The sequence below is a fragment of the Meles meles genome, chromosome 10 (assembly GCF_922984935.1).
Source record: "Meles meles chromosome 10, mMelMel3.1 paternal haplotype, whole genome shotgun sequence".
Lineage (NCBI taxonomy): Eukaryota > Metazoa > Chordata > Mammalia > Carnivora > Mustelidae > Meles > Meles meles.
Window position 1 is genome coordinate 38,142,423 of NC_060075.1, and position 17,683 is coordinate 38,160,105.

The 17,683-nt window shown below is 39.9% G+C and overlaps 1 protein-coding gene across 4 annotated transcripts in view; it reads left to right on the forward strand.

The window, feature by feature from the left end:
* Window positions 1–17,683, forward strand: part of DOCK4 (dedicator of cytokinesis 4) — a 432,562-nt gene that overhangs the window by 338,356 nt on the left and 76,523 nt on the right. For all 4 annotated transcript variants that reach the window (XM_046020394.1, XM_046020397.1, XM_046020396.1 and 1 more), the window contains exons 27-28: window positions 5,306–5,400; window positions 16,306–16,381. In XM_046020394.1, coding sequence (XP_045876350.1) covers window positions 5,306–5,400; window positions 16,306–16,381 — 171 coding nt within the window. The remainder of the gene's footprint in view (window positions 1–5,305; window positions 5,401–16,305; window positions 16,382–17,683) is intronic.

Below are 17,683 nucleotides of genomic sequence, written 5' to 3' on the forward strand. Positions count from 1 at the left end.
GAGAGCAGTGAGTCTCCTGTTTTTTGTTGATTGTGACATTTCACATAGAACGGTGGGGATCCTGCTTTAAGCATGTGATTATACCTGTTCTGAAACTGAGGTATGGCACTTTGACAGCCTTTTGTTGTCTCCCATATACTGGCCCCCAGCTTTGAAAAATCCCATCTGATCAAGTCACAATCCAACTTTAAAACCCTGAGGACTTCACGTCACCTGTGGGACAAGGTCCAGTCTCTCCCAAGTCATCCCTGTCCTCAGTCTACCTTCCGTCCTCATTATCCTTCACCCTCCTCCAAACCCCTTTCACAACAGCCGCTTAAAATTACTTGCATATTCCTAACCAACTCTACAGTTTTTAATTCCTCTGAATCATTTTTTTGTGTCTCCCTGACATGCCTAGTCTACCATTACTCACTCACTTGAATTGCTTAATTTTACCCCCTATTAATCCCTCCCTGGTTTTAGTTTATACTGTAAAATCCATCTCAGGAATCACTTTCTGTACAAAGCATTCACAGAATATGGTGGCCCCCCAGCCCCACTCTTTCCCACCCTCCCTGATATCACCCGGCACTGCCTTCTAAATGTTCTTTCCTTGGATCCTTGATGACTGTGCTCTGTGAGAGTAGGGACCATGTCTTTGTGTCCTAAGCACAAAGGACTGTTCCAGGGCCTAGAACAATATATCTCTGTTGAATGAAACAATCCTCTTAATAATGTCTGCATACCTCATAAATCATCTTTTTTCTGTACAATTATTCCAATTTATAGCCTTTATTGTATTATAAAATAGTTCTCTAGCTCTTGAAGACTGAAGACCACTTGGGGGTTAGTTTTGCATAATATGCTTACATAGTCACCTTTAAGGTTATGAATTTCAATGTGATAATAGTTATTAACACCCTTTAATTGAATTCAAACCCCGTACCAAGGCTGTTACACATTTGAGATTTGTGGCAAGTTTTTAAAACAATATTTGACTATACTTTAAATCCTAAGTGAAGGAAATGTGTTCCTAGGAGGCTCTGTTCCTTTCCGTTGCTTTTGACATAAGGAGACCCTGTCGTGGTCTAATGCTTTCTTTTCTTGAGTTCTTAACTCATGTTTCATGGACTTGGAATTCCTCCTTCTGTGTCTCACTAATTCTGTTGTATAAATTTCATTTCTGTCTTCTGCTACGCTGATACCACAGTATGCTGTGTAAACACCAAGCAGTTTTTGGTACAATATCGTCAGGAAATGAGTGTAGAACAAATTTAGTCCTCTCACCCAACTGCCTAAAAACCCCTCACTGCCTTACATGGCCCTCAGGATAAATTTCCACATCCCTTACCATGGAAGGGGAATGAGATCTATTTACCTTTTTTTTTTTTAATCTTCCACTTCTCGCCACTCCCCATTGCAGTCCAGGCAACCCTGTGTTATCTATCTCTTGCCTTTAAGGCCTGCTGGTAGTCTTCCCTCTGCATGGAAGAGGTCCTCAGACTTCGCCTCATTTGCAGCACATGCATAGATCTGTGTGGTTTTTAGATTAACATTCATCTCTCCCGCCAAACTGCACACTCCCTGAAGGCAAGCATCCCGTTCAGATTGCTGTGGTAAGACATGTCACAGATACTCCATGAATAAATAAATAAATACATAAAAGAATGTATCTTTTTGCAATCAAATAAAATAAAAAGAATGTATCTTACCCCACTAGGTGTCCCCAGTGTCTAACACAGTGCCTGGTACATAACAGAGCACTCAGCATTTATGAATGAATAAATGTTAGTGATGATTTCTAAAGTCATAAAAAATTGCTCTTGTCAGTCGGAGAAAGACAACTATCATATGATCTCCCTGACATGAGGAAGTGGAGATACAACATGGGGGGTTTAGAGGGGTAGGAAAAGAAAGAATGAAAGAAGATGGGATCGGGAGGGAGACAAACCATAAAAGACTCAATCTCAAAAAACAAACTGAGGGTTGCTGGGGGGAGGGGGGTTATGGACATTGGGGAGGGTATGTGCTATGGTGAGTGCTGTGAAGTGTGTAAACCTGGCGATCCACAGACCTGTACCCCTGGGGATAAAAACACATTATATGTTTGTTTAAAAGTTTAAAAATTAAAATAAAAAAAATTGCTCTTGCTTTCTTTTCTGTTTGAGTATGGGCATTCTTATCGTTTTGGTTTTCACATGATCTTCCTTACTTGAACCTCTTGCACTGAAGGAAAAAGTGTTTCTATAAAGTACTACCTCGCTGTTCCTTAATCTATTTTGAACCCTGATCAGAATAAAAACAGTAATGCAGTTAAGTTACCATGTTGTGCTATTTGAAGTAAACAAAAAAGAAACTGCTCCCAGGCTACCAATTTTAACGTAGCAGCACATGAAACACTTCCTTGTTGCTATCCAAACAGGAATATTATTTTAGTAATGTTCTTTTTTTAAATTATAGGAAAGATCTGTTAGTTATTGTTATGTGTGCAAAATAATGTCCTATAGACATGCAAAAGCACACGTTCAGTGAAATGATCAGAGCTGAGAAGTACTTAGGGCAGACTGGGAAACCGCAGTGGATTTGGAGAGGGCAGGCAGTGGGTGTTGAAGAATCCAGCATTCAGGCATTAGTGTTTTAAACGACTGGAACTGAGTTTGAATGAAACCCGTTGCGTGGCAGCTGAGGGTAAATCCTTGCTGAGCTCTGTCTCGTAGGAGGGTCACAGTAGAAGGTGTTTATGTTACCCTCTGATGAAACATCGTCAGATTGCCACAATGTGTTGGGCTCTATAAAGGTAGATGAAGCTTGCTTGCATGGATACCATAGAAAGCTATTTGAAAGACTAAAAAGTTTTCATACGGGAAGCAAAGATTTATGTCACTACGCAAGTGTTGGCCCAGTGTCGTACACCACCACACCTTTTATTCTGTGAGATTAGTGGGAATAAGAAAACAAGATGGGGGGCGCCTGGGTGGCTCAGTGGTTTAAACCTCTGCCTTCGGCTCAGGTCATGATCTCAGGGTCCTGGGATCGAGCCCCGTGTCGGGCTCTCTGCTCAGTGGGGAGCCTGTTTCTCCCTCTCTCTCTGCCTGCCTCTCTGCCTACTTGTGACCTCTCTCTCTCTGTCAAATAAATAAATAAAATATTAAAAAAAAAAAAAAAAAAGAAAACAAGATGGCACCGAAACAGATGATCTGTGTCCACCTCTTCCACCTGGAATAACTTGCCCTTTGACCCGAGCACTACAAAAGAGCAACCAAAGTTGTCAGCCCAGAAGCTAGATGTCCTGCCTGCTGTAGCCAGTTTTTCAGACAATTCTGCCTCTGTGTGGCTTCTTTTTTTTAACTTTTTAAAAATTAACATATAATGTATTATTAGCCCCAGGGTACAGGTCTGTGAATCACCAGGTTTACACACTTCACAGCACTCACCATAGCACATACCCTCCCCAATGTCCTGTGTGGCTTCTGTCACTCCCTCCTACCTCCTCCCATACACACACTCCATTGCTAAGGGTGCTACCTCCAAGTTCCAACTCTCTAAAAGTTTTGAGGGGAAATGATGAAATTTCAGTATTTTTTTAAAAAAGATGAAATTTCAGTATTTTAGAAATTAAGCTATTGTTAAGTCATTGTGAAACATGAGAAGTGACTCCCACCTTCATGATTTTTTTTTTTTAAACATCTATCTAAGCAAGTGCAGCCAGATTGGAAACTGAATTCATATATAATTCTTTCAAAGGTAAATTCAGACACCCATTTTTGCAGAGAGTATATGTAGTCATGTCTGGGAAACCCAAAAGAATGAACTGAAAAACTCTCTGGAATAAGTTTTAGAATGCTATAAGAAAGGTTTCTCACTGTTTTAGTAAGAGAATGACCTGCTTTCCCAAAAGAGGGCTAGAATGTGAGGTGTTTCCCCAGATTGTCTGACCTGATGTAGAATTCATTTGGGAAACTGTTGATTCTGCCTACATGACAAAGATCTGTCTGGCCGTTTAAAGCCAAGTGACCTAGAGGGCGTATTTCCACATGGCACATAGTACATATCAATGTATGTGTGTTGATGCCCAAGAAGCCAAAATAAATTTGTGTCAAAATATTTATGGACTTGATCAAAGCTGTTAGAGTATCTTTTTAAAAAACCACATGTGCACACACGCATACATGCGAACACACATGCACACACACAGAGCTCCCACATGTTTCTTATATTTTCAGATTCTATCTTCTGATGATATGAATGATAACCATAATCTTGTATTCAAGCAGCTTACATGTTTAACATAATGTGTTGTTGGGTTTCATAAATAAAACTCTCGTGTTGTGTGTTTTTTTTTTTAAGATTAAGCAACACCATACTGTTGCCTTCCATCGGATTGGTAGAGAGATATATTCCTAGCACTGCTTAAGGTTATCAGCAAATCTTTATGTTTTCTAGTTAATAAATCGAAATACAAGCTAGACTGAGCCAGTCTCTTTCTGATTGGGCATGCTTTCTGTCGTTCAGTACATGTAGCATGGGGTCTCCTTGAGTCCCTGTTAAGTGTAGTATGCTACAGCGTTTGAGGTGCTGTCACTTGAAATGTATTAAAAAGAGGTATTTCTGTGTCTTGCAGTAGCTTCTTGTCAAGAGTGTTTCTAGGTGATCAGTTGAAAGATAACATCTCAGTAAATCCCATTTCCCTCTGGCATGACACCTCTGTGAAGAATTCCTTGACACCATCATAGCTACTAAGCACTCAGCACTGGGCTCAGCATAGCACACATCCTTATTGGAGTGTCTTCTACATAGCACACTCAGATGCTGTAAACCTGCATGCCTGCCATTGACGCTGTATCCTCAGAATGCCCTCGAAGAAACTTGGGTGTTCACTTAAAATGCTTTTTAATGAAAACTTTGTAATTTTGACACCCACCTGAAAGGAAGAACTGTTGATTGTTCTCTCAATACGAAAAGTTCTTGTGTAGAGGACACTATAATAGTAGAAAGAATATATCTGTCTGCTTATCTTCAACTATCAGTTCCTCTTTATTCATAAAATCTAAATGTTTAGAGCTTGTGAAGAGGAATGAAAGCTCATCTCCACTGTGTATGAGAAAGAAAAGGAAAAGAGAACATTTGGGAAGGGTAGCAAGCTAGTTGGGTGGTGAGAAGGGGAAGGGTGATGATTCCTTCTCCTGGTGAATTAGGGAAGCATGACTTCCTTCTCTCTAGTTGCCTTGGAAATGGCAACAACAGTGCTGTGTGCGTGTGTCTGTGTGTGTGTGTTGACAGTTATAATAACTCAATAAAATGGTCTGTTTCCTTCCTATCCAAGGATTTCCTGCTACAGATATTTACTGTGTTCCGAATATTGATACGCCCAGAGATGTTTCCAAAGGACTGGACTGTTATGCGCTTGGTGGCTAACAAGTAAGGCTTTTAAGTTGATGATAACTGCAGCTTGATATATAGAGGAGAAGAGGTGCAAATGATTCTTCTAGTTTGATCTCAAGTTGGAAAGTTTAAGTCCTGGGATTCTTTTTCTTTGTCTCTGACTTAACTTCTCCCATATGAAAAATATATATATATTATTATTTGTTTTAAACAGGTGATACATTAACATAGTTCAGAAATCAAACAATACAAGAAGAATGTACATTGAAAAATCCTCCTCCCACCTATTGTATTTATCCCTTATCCCCAGCCTGTAGTTACCACTTTTATTAGCTTCTTGCATGACCTTCTGGTGTTCCTTTATAGAGAGCCTGGCAGGTAGCTTAATATATACACGATTTTGCACGTTGCTCTTTTTGCTTAAAAATCCTGGCAGTCTTTCCACATTAATGCGTAGAAAGCCCCTCATTCATTTATGTTTCTTTTTTTCTTGTATAGGCATATAATGTTCTGTTGAATTGGTGTACCATCATTTATTTAACCAGCCCTGTTGCTGGACACTTGAGAATTTTCTAATCTTTCTTAATTCATTTTAACTCAGCAGGATACACTAAGCATCTACCATGTGCTCAGCACTGGGAGTAAGATATGATCCCCAAGTTGGACACATGAAGATTGAAGTTCCTTTTATACAGCCAAGAAATATGGCCAGTAGAGAGCCGAAAATAATGCTGTCTGCAAAATTTAGAGCTAGAGAAGACATTTGGGGAGATATTGACATAAAGTTGAATCTCTGAAGGTTGGCAAAATTAGCTTGTATTAGGCATATCCAGGGGGGGGAAAAAGATCAGAGTCAGTACTTGAAGGAGTAGGAGCCAAGAAAGGAGATTAGGCAGCAGCCTGAATGTCAGGAACCTTCCAGGAGAGTGTCATGGTGGTATCTGGTCTCACGCTTCCTGTCTCTGTCATCTCAGCATACAGAATGAAGGTGAAGTTCTTTAGGAAACTGGCCGATGTTTACTTCCACACTCATAATGTACCGTTTCGTAAGCATTCTTTCCTTCAAGTCTACATTTGCCTGCCTCTCCTTCCTCCTCTTGTCCAGCCCCGAACATCCTCATATTCAAGATAAAGGTTGAATTCTCCAGGTATCTATCTGTAGACCAAAGTTACCATATGTCTTCCCCAGATGCCAGGTATGATGGTGGTAAGAGCCCCAGGAATATAGGGTTGGATTTTGATAAGATACGCCTAATATGACTTCTGCTGCAGTATACATTTATAGATGTGGAGGTGTTAAAACGAAGTGTTAAAAACTTGTGAAGTAACAAATAGTATAATATGGCATATTATATTTTACATAAGTACAGAAGCAGCTTTTCCGTGTTCAAGACTAATTGAAACTCTTGAAATAGCTCTCTTTAGAATTTAGCATATTTAGTTGGATATCTGTGAGTAGAATCAAGTATCTTTTCCTCTGGATATCCGGCTGCCATAGGTTTAAAGGGAACTATTGGTCATGAATCTGGCCTTATTACCAAAGATCTAACATTCTAGGTATGTGCAGAGGGCTCTGAAGTGGTCCAGGGAGCCAGTTGGGAAGAGGTCCAGGCTGCTGACATCACCATCACACAACATCATCATCTGGTCATTATGCCTGCCTTGTGTCCAGAAGGATGTTTTGACTTGAATTAGAATATTCAATGGCAAAAATTCAAACCAAAAATAAATTTGACATTTTGTTCCTTATACACACAGGCTCTGCTCGAGCTTCCTGAAAACCGTGACCACAATGTGCCTTTTTAAAAATTAAACACTGTCTCTCTCTCTCTCTCCCTCTCTCTCTTTCTACCTACCTAAAAATCTCTACTCCATTTATGAAGTTTCATGGTCACGCAAATGGGTAACAGACTTGGAAGTATAGATTCTGCTTTTGAGTAAATACATGATGTTCAAGATTTTTATCTACAGCGTTAACCAAACAGGAGCATGAGTTAGTTTAGGATGAGCTCTGTGTAAGACGTCTAAACAGAAGATGCTCCCAAAGCAAACCCAAGAAAAAGGCCATCAACCTTTGCTAAATGCAGTAACATCATGCTCTTGCCACTCAGGTCAGTGCTGATAAGAAATGGGCACTGTTTTTCTACTGGTGATGGCAAGTCCGACCCAATTTGGAGAGAGGACTCCAGGGTCTGGTAGAGAACACCGGCCAAGTTGGAACAGACTCTCTTCTGTGCTGCTCTGCTTCCCACTCTTCTCCCCATGCAAACACCCTAGCCATTTCCCATTCAAATTATGAAACCATGTAAGATTTTTCTTGCCTTGTGAATGCAGTATTTTCTAGAATATACTAGAAATCCATAAAAAATATTAGCCACTACTGTACTGGTAAAAAGGTAAATTTCTGAAAGATGTTAAAGATATTTGAAATATGTTAAAGAGCAGGGGCGCCTAGGTAGCTCAGTCGGTTGAACATCCAACTCTTGACTTTGGCTCAGGTTCTGGTCTTGGGATCAAGCTCTGCTTTGGCTCTGCTCAGCAGGGAGTCTCCTTCTCTCTCTCCGTCCCCCTCTGCTCCTCCATCCCCCCTCTCCCCCACACACACACTTGGGTGTACTCTCGCCCACTCTCTTTCTCTCAAATAAATAAAATCTTTTTAAAAAATGTTAGCATACATTGAAAAGAAAACATTATCATTTGCTAAACTATAGAAGCAAGTTGCAGGGCTAGATCCACATCTCTGAAGCTTACCACCTTTCTTCCATGGTGCCTTCTTAGACGAACATTTGATCAGGGCCCCTCAAAGAGGCATTTTTACCCAAACTCCCACTTTTACTGCCCACTTTGTGCTTAATACATGTCAAACTGATAGTAACTAGCTGAAAAGTCACCACTGCCCTACCCTTAAGTGCAACTGAATAGCTCATCCCTCAAAATATGTATTCTTTGATGTGTTGGTCCTTTCTTCCCATTTTGAAGTAAGTTAAAAGCCTTAACTTCCATCTGTAAACTATGTTGTCCCAAGTCCTGTAGCTTGCCTGCTTTATGTGAAGTCCTACCAAAAGCTGTGACCAGACACTTGATCATTAGTATGGTCTTGTGTTTATTTCCACCTGAATGTCCAATATTGGGCAACACAGTAAGTCTGTCCAGTCTAACTTGCTCAAGGATGAGACGTGTCTCTCTTGCTTGTGTGCAAAGCTATGTTATGCCCACTGTTAAGTTCTTAGTAGATGTTTCTGATGAGAACAACTGCTCAATTTGAGAAAGAAGGAACATAAGGGAGATGAAAATTAAGTACCAAAAATACAGGACACTTTGAGACAAGCTTCTCTCCACCCCCTTCCCATACACATTGCAAAATATAGTACAAAAATAAAGTCACAGCTTTATACATTTTCAAAGAGATAAATCTTATAACAGACTTGCTTACTGAGGAAGGTAAAATCTTCTGGCCTTACACTTGAAAGTTCAGACCCTTATTTTCTTTATCTTGTGTGCATGTTGGCTTCAAATATAGCATGCATTTTCTTTTGTGCTTTTTCTCACCAAACACGGAATTATGTAGTTGACCATTACCTTCAACTAATTTAGCTTTCAAATGAGAGGAGTGTAGCAAATAGGTAATTTATGGACCCAAAGATTCTTAGGGAAGGTCATTCATTTATTTACTGACCCATTGATTCAGCAAGTATTTTTTCAGTGTCTAAAGTATAAAATAGATGCCATAAAGATAGAGCATAGTTCTTGGAAGATGTTTATGAAAGAAAATTTGTTCTGAACTGGGATTGGAAGCCTCTTTCATGAGGAAATAAAACTTGAACTGAATACCAAAGGAGGAGTTAACAGGCAGACAGCAAAGGAAGAATGTTCTTATCAGCAGGAATAGCTTATACAAGGGCCCTGTGGTTAGAGTAAATATGGCACATTCAAGGAACTGAAAGACTGTTAGTGTGGCTGGAACATGAGGCAAGAAGGAACCTGTAATGATGAGGTTAGAAGAGGAAGACAGGGCCCAAATATTAGGAGTAGAGAAGCATTAAAAGAAACCAAGAAGAAAGCATTTGGTTAAGCATCTGCCTTTGGCTCAGGTCATGATCCCAGGGTCCTGGGATTGAGCATCACATGGGGAATCCCTGCTCAGTGGGGAGTCTGTTTCTCCCTCTCCTGCACCCCGCCCCAACTCGTGTGCATGTTCGCTCGCTCGCTCTCTCTGAAATAAATGAATAAGTTTTGTTTTTTTTTGTTTTTGTTTTGAGAAAAGAGGGAGAGAAACCAAGAAGGACCAGTTAGGAGCTTAATACAGCAATCCAGCTAAGATGTTAATGGCTTGAACAGGTAGATTGCAGTGAATGTAGTAAGATTGATATTGAAGATCAAGGTAACATAACTTGCAGATGACTGGATATGGATGGCAGAGAAAAAAAAGAAAGATTTGCCTTTAGAATTTTGGCCTGAACAGAAGGATGAATGGTGGTGCCATTCACTTGGGTGGGGAGATACAAGAGGAGAAGCTTTGGGAGTGGGGCAGGTGAAGAATCTTGGGTAAAACAGGAGCTTGGAATGCTCCTAGATATCTTAGTGGAAACAGAAGAGGAAGCTAAACCTGCTTACATGGAGCTGAGGGGGGAGAGGTTAGGGCTGGAGATGCATCTTTGAGGGTCACCAGCCTGTGGATGATATTTGAAGCCATGACACTGAATGAGAGCACCCAGAAGAGAGTAGATTTAAAAGAAAAAAGTACTTAGTTTGGAGCTGTAGAGCATGCTGCCATTTTAACGGTCAAGACATGGAGAAGAATCTAGCCAGTGACTGAAAAGGAGCAGCCCATGATTTAAGATGAGACCCAGCAGCGTATCATGTCCTGCGAAGAAGTTATTTCATGAGGGAAGGAGTATCAAGAGCTGCTGGAGGTTGGAGATGATGAAGACTGACAGTTGCCCCAGATCTGGCACTGTAGTGTAGATACGGATAACCATGACATGTGCTCTTCCAGGGCGCTGATGGAGGAGGAAGCCTTCTTAGAGTGAATTCAAGAACAGCTAGGAACTGAGAAAGTGAAAACAGCTTTTTAGAAGTTTTGCTGTGGAAAGGAGCAGAGAAATGGGGATCTGGAAGGAGTTGAGGGACGAGGACTCTTTTTTTTTTTTTTTTTAAAGATTTTATTTATTTATTTGACAGAGAGAGATCACAAGTAGATAGAGAGGCAGGCAGAGAGAGAGAGAGAGGGAAGCAGGCTCCCTGCTGAGCAGAGAGCCCGATGTGGGACTCGATCCCAGCACCCTGGGATCATGACCTGAGCCGAAGGCAGCGACTTAACCCACTGAGCCACCCAGGCGCCCAGGACTCTTTTTAAGATATGGAATAACAAGTATTTTGGCTTACAGATAGGAATGGTTCAGCAAAGACAGAAATACTGATGCTACTGAAGAAAACAGGAATAAGTGAAGGAACAAGTTGGGTGGGGGAAGGGTGTGGGGTTGGGACAAGTGCAGGACTGCAGTGTGCCTGTTGAGAACTGCCTGTTCCCTGAGCACGAGCAGCTTGCACTGGAAAGGCAACCAACCACATTGGCATGCACTTTAGTTTAGCTGCCATTGCTTCTTGCCATTGCTTTCATTGCATTTTTCTCAATGAAAGAAGTGCCACACTTAGAATAGCTCTGATCTTGTGCACACAAAGAAAGCTTGGTCTTAGCTGGGAGCGTTGGCCCAGGAACAGGAGGAAGACAGAATATGTGATGAAAAGTTGGGAGGTTGAGCAGCTAATCTGCTGCGTACCTATCAACACCGCTAACCCCTCTTTTTTGCTGTAAGTGGTGGTGTTTTTCTATTAGGGCAATAATCCTTGAACAAGTTTACTGTCTAGGGGAGCGATAAGATACTGATTTTTACCCAGACTATCTATTACTCAGATGAATGTGCCAAACTTAAATAGCGACAGCTAATATTTACAAGAATATCCCGCATACTCCATGTCCTGGTGAGTTGTGAGGAGCTGGTAGGAAGAATGAATCCAGGGATGAAAGGCTTCCTTAAGATCCGAGCCCGATGGGCTAAAACTGAGCCTGTTGACACATGAGTGACTTTCTGCTGGTACTGCTCACTGGAGAAGGTCAAGGGAGTTTTTAAAATCCCTAAATCCCTCTGTTTCAGTCTTTTCTTGTTCTTCCTCACCCACGCGGAATGCTTCCTTGACTAAAAGCACAATCACTCCATTTCCTGCTTCCATTTTGGCTTACGCTGTGCCCTCCCCTTGGAGTGCCTTCAGTCCGTTCTTCAAAATAGCTTTTAAAAAGGCATAAAATGTTTTACCAACTTCTCATTTTAGAATTACCTAGTACAGCAAATAAGTACAACAAAGCGTAGGTTTAGATATAGTGGTGAGGCTACAGTCATTCAGTAAAACTGACTGTGGGCTGGTGAAGCAGTGGTTAAAAAGGCCAGATCCCCCCATGTCACTGCTCTCCAAGTTCCAACCCTTGGCTGTCTTCCCCTCCATCTGTGACACAGTCCCCAAAATGAAACTGGGGGATCACATGCATTAGAATCGTCCCATTCAGGGTGCCTGGGTGGCTCAGTGGGTTAAGCCTCTGCGTTCAGCTCAGGTCATGATCCTGGGGTGCTGGGATCAGGCCCCGCATCAGTCTCTCTGCTCCGCAGGGAGCCTGCTTCCCCACCCCCCCGCCTACTTGTGATCTCTCTCTGTCAAATAAATAAACAAACAAAAATTAAAAAAAAAAAAAAAGAATCATCTCATTGGGCCCCCTCTGGAGCTCACCAGGCCATCGGAGGTGGTAAGGCCCTGAAGTCTTAGAAATCCTCCAGGTGATTTTGTCAATCACTCTAAAGCTTGCAGACCGCTAGCTTAGACCAGTTCCCTGAATGGCCTTCAAGGACTTTCCTTTGCCCCCAGTGTCTTTGTGTTGATTTTTCCTACCCCTATTCACCCACCAGGTTGTAGGGAAGTTGTTGTTCTCCATGATTAGAATTCCATAGGTTTTCAGTGTGTAAACGTTAGTCTTGTTGAAACCCAGTTTCTCCACAAGCTGCTTCTCCCAGTCCAGGTGTAATTTGTGGAGGTGGCCTTTTGCTTAAGCTTGTTATCAGGTCCAAGTAGTTTACCACAGACAAATTAAAGTAGATGAGATTTCAATAGCATAGAGATAGCCTTGCTTCAGAACTTTCTAAATGCCAGAATGAGGTAGCAGCTGAAAATCTTGAAGCAGAAACTTTGAGTAAAAAAAAAAAAAAAGATTAATGAAGCCCCTAAACATTTAAAAGTGTTAATAAAAACAAACAAACAAAAAAAACACTTTGATTTCCTGTGCACCAGTTCCTCTTTCATGTGTAAATTTTGTGGTGCTGTGCCCATAGATGAAGGTTGTTGGAAGTCATCCTTGTGCCTGCACTTCTGTGGCAGCCATCAGTCATTTGACCATTTGTAGTAACAGATTGCAAAGCTTTCTTGGCTATGGAAATGGAGTGTTGAGATTTGAGATGTCCTTATATTCAGAAACGGAGTCATGAGTAAAAGAATAAAACCAAAAGAGCCACATGGTTTTGGAAAAACTGGAACAAGTAAAGAAAGAACCCTAAACACCCCAGGTATTGACCACAATGAAGGAGCAATAATGTACAAACGCCTTTAGCTGGCTTGGAGACCTGTGTGCCCGGATCCTGACTCAGTGCTGAGTTACCGTACAAAGCTCTGGGAGCTGCCTCCATGACTTGGGCTGAATGTTATAAGCATAAATGCAAAGCATTTGAAGTAGACTCACTTTAGGTCCTTCTAGTTCTGAGAAGTCTTGTTTTTGGAGGTCTTACCTCTCAACATATCAAACACATTAAGTAGACCCACACACCACATTTTACTGAAGAGAAGAAATGAAAAGCAATTTTTGCATTTTGCTTTTTAAATTATTAGCCTATGAGTGAGTCGTTTAACTCCATTTGCTTGTGATTTCTCAGCATTTCTGTATGTTTAGGATTTCTTGTGAAGTTGTAAAAGGTAACCTATCCTTTTTTTTTTAATATAATAGGCGTCGCCTAAATATGAAATTGGACAATCAATGAAATAAGTAATATTGTATTCTGTGGACATGTAATGAACTTAATTTTAGTTGTTATTTTGCAGTTTTAATTTTTGGTCCCATAACATTTTTTCAGGTCTTTGCATTTTCCAAAGCTCCTCCAAAGATCATGGGTCCTATGCCCTGTACCTCTTGTGCCTAAGGATGACACCACCTTGGTGAGAGGACGAAGTGTTCAATCTAGAACAAGGACTGCATTCCCCATTTAAGAACTGCCAAGTGTAATGACTGGCATAGAATTCTAGAAGCCAGGAGAATGTGAAGCAGAGTTTGTTGGAATGTTTTTCTGGCTTAGGCCTCTGGAGAGCCTTGCTCTTCAAAGGGTGGACCAAGGATGACCAGCAAGAGCATCCCCTGGAGCTTGTTAGAAATGGCAGGGTCTCAGGCTCCATCTTAGGCCTACTGAGGCAGAATTTGAATTTTAACTAGATCACCGGGTACCCACTAAAGTCTGAGAAGCCCTGCTTTGTCTACAGAAGTGGTTCTCAGTTCTGGGTTCACCTGAGAATCACCTGCGAGTCCTGACACTCCTGCTGTCCAGGCTGTACCCCAGTCCATTCATTAGCATCTCTGGGGGTATCCCTCTGTATTTTAAAGGCTCCTGGGTGATTCCAGAGAGCCGCTGGGTTAAGACTCACTGGGTGACAATAAGGCCAATAAGCTGTGGATGTTGTTTGTGTGTTTGGGACCCAACATATAAATAACAAATAGGTCATCTTTGCTGTGGAATAACCTTCTTACTTGGAAGGTTGAATGTGTTGGCTCCTTTTCAGGACATTAGGCCCAATAGTCTAAATCCCAGATATGTCCTGTTTCACTACCACTGATGCTCGTCCAGTTATGGTAATGGGCCTGCTACGGTTATGGGCCAGAAAGTGGTTTTTTTATGTGATACTCAGGCATCGTGGGACTGTGTGTATTTCTCCATTGAATACCAAAGCAGAACATTTGTGCTTAGAACCCCATGTTAAGGATGAACTACTTCCTCCTTGCCAGCATTCCATTATCTGATAATTAAGCTTTAGTTTCATAATGTAAGTTTTAGAGAAACTACTTTGGGAATTTTAATGATTCTTCAGTTATCATCATTGATTTTGCTAGTGGCTATGGAAAAATTGCCACTTTATACTGTTACTTGCAGGTGATTTTTCTCTTTAATAGGATATTCACTGATGATGTCTCCTGTTTGGGGTGGGAGCTGGAGATACCACAGGACTTTTCATTTTCATGGGCTTTGCTTATACTTAACTTTCACAGTAAGATTCTTTGAAAGATGTAATTGACATATATAAAATGTACATGATTCCTCACGGTAGGGCAGGTGCCTGAGGAATCGTGGTTTTTCTTCTCCTTCCCTTTCTTTACTTTGAGCTATTCTCATTCAGTCATCCAACCACTTAGTCTCATTAATATTCCCCTATCCCAGGAGAAGGCTATCATAGTGAGTTTTCCAGCAGATATCGATAATGAACCTTTATGTCTTTCAAAGACTGTTGATATTCTTCTAATTAGTAAATATCCCTCTAGTCCAGGTTTTACCAATAAGATACTCAAGGTGTGAAGTAGGTGGGGTGTTTTGTTTTATTGGCAGTCACAGAACTCTACCCCTTGATTCCAAATCCTGTGCTGAGAACTAGTCTTGCAAACACTCCCCCGGGCATGTGTCTCAGGAGGCCAAGGAGGTTTTCAGGATCAACCATATATATACCATTAGTATATAGTATTTTGGAGAATGACCTGTGTTGTTTCAGTGTAATGCCGTATGTAATATTAAATGAACCAGTTGGATATGCATTCAGTTTTGAATGTCAATTCATCTTTCCCTAATTTCTTCAGCCCTGAGATACCCCATTCTCTGAATTGCCTTACCACCCACTAGCAGTTTCACACAGCTTAGTGCTAGATTATAGACAGTTTAACAGTCTGTAATGGTTTCTTCCATGGCATTCTGTCACCAGGGGAGAGAGAGTCTGCCTTCCATAGCTCTTGCCTGCCCCCTAATACCTTAAACAGGGGAGAACAGAGAGAAGATCTCTCATAAATTCTCAATATATTCTATCATTTTTTAAAGTGTGGCTTTCTTCCATGTTAATCAAATGTGGAATATTAAATTTGGATTAATCATTTTGCTTCAGAAATTAATAAAAGCATTATTAGACATCAGGAGATTGATATATTTCTCCCTGAGTCATATGAACTCATAGATCTGGGTATCATTTTACAAAGAACCCAACTTCAGTGATGGATTTTTTTTTTTTTTTTTTTTTTTTTTTTTTGGCCTGGTGTTCCATTTTCCTGTTTCAAATACAAGTCATCTAAGATTGTTTCACGTTGGGGGCACCTGGCTGGCTCAGTCGGTAGAGCATGTGACTCATGATCTGGAAGTAATCAGTTCAAGCCCCATGTTGGATATAGAGATTACTTTAAAGAAAATTTTGAAAAGTTAGCACATGGTATTCAAGTAATATTGTTCCACATGCTTCCTGAAAGTTTTCTTTTCTTTTCCTTTTTAAAAAGTATTTATTTGTTTGTTTATTTATTTATTTTTGTGGGGAGGGGTGGTGGGAAGGGGAGCAGAAGCAGAGGGAGAAGGAGAAGGAAAGAATCCCAAACCGACTTCACACTGAGCACAGAGCCTGACACGGGGCTTGATCTCAGGACCCTGAGATCATGACCTGAGCTGAAACCAAGAGTTGGATGCTTAACTGACTGAGCCACACAGGTGCCCCTGAAGGTTTTCTTCTTCTACCTTAATTGTTTTTTATTCTTATCTAATAAATAATTTTCACTAATGCAAAGTTTCCAACTTAAAATGTTCTCTCTCTCTCTCTTTTTTTTTTTATCACTAGTGTTATTATTACAACAGTTCTATACCTGTCTGATGCACTTCGTAAGAACTTCTTAAATGAAAACTTTGATTATAAAGTAAGTATCCATTTGGATGACTCTCCTGCCTGAGCTGAGATCTTTCACCTTGTACTTGAGGAAGTCATCTAACATATTTTCTTTCTCTTAATAATAGGAAAACATATTTATTCCACCTACCCCAAATTAATCTTGGGCTATATTAGCTTTCATGATGAGTATTAGAAGTTTTCATTATATTTGTGAACAAGATAGGGCCATAATCATGCTTACCAACCTAGTGGAAATCATAGTGCTTAAGCGGATGTAGTTTCTTGTTGTTACTATAAATTTTCATTCTTCTTTCTTGCATGGTCCTCATGTGTGACAAAGGGAACTTAGAATATATGTTTTTAAGACATTTTTTAAAGTAGAGTTTATATGAAGAAAAGGTTTACAAAGTAAATGCTTCAGTTCCTTTACTTCTCCATCATCACTTTTTTTTTTTTTTTTAGAATGAATTAATGAAAAGAAACAAAATAAAAGATTGGTAAAATTCTTTAAGGCAGAACTTTCAGTACATCTATAATATAATTTGATATGCCTAAGAATTCTTAATATACTATTTTTTAAATGGAAGATGATAAATGGTAAACAAGGATGGGCAATGCCTATTTTGGCTTCCCTTCTTAATGTTTTCAGGTTTTGGCATCTGTATTTCCTATTCTTTTTAAATAACATTTTTCATATTCAACATTGAATAAACTGTCCCTATTGGGTAACTAGAAAATACCAAAAAAGCACAAATCAGTGAAAACCAATGGAATTTAGTTTGTATACTATGTCTTTATATCATACCATACAATAATAAATATATGAAAATATCATAACTACAACTCTGCTTTTTAATATTTAGTTGTTTCTGCTATTTTATTCTTAGAAATTACTCTGTGTGCCTTCTTACAATATAAAACTTGGCATATATCCTTGGATATATATTTATAAGTGGAACAATGAGTTAAGGGTTATGCCAATTATATTTGATTTCCTATATATCTACCAACCTAAAATTATTGACTAAAATTCATAGCTTAGTTTGTGAAGTATCTGTTCTTGACTTTTTTCATTATTTTGCTCATTCTTATATTTTTTGTTTATAAGAGCTCTTTATATATAAAAGATATTAATTCTTTATGATGTTTCTCCTTATTATCTCCAATTTTACTTGGTGTCCATGAAGAAGTAGTTTCCTTCCATTATGTCATATGTTTTTAGTTAAGTTTATTTCTGGGAATTTTATTCTGATCTCTTTCTGAAAGGTGCTGTTTTTGGTATAAGAAACCTTAAACTCAAAAGATTTGTCTGGGCAGGGAATTTTTACAT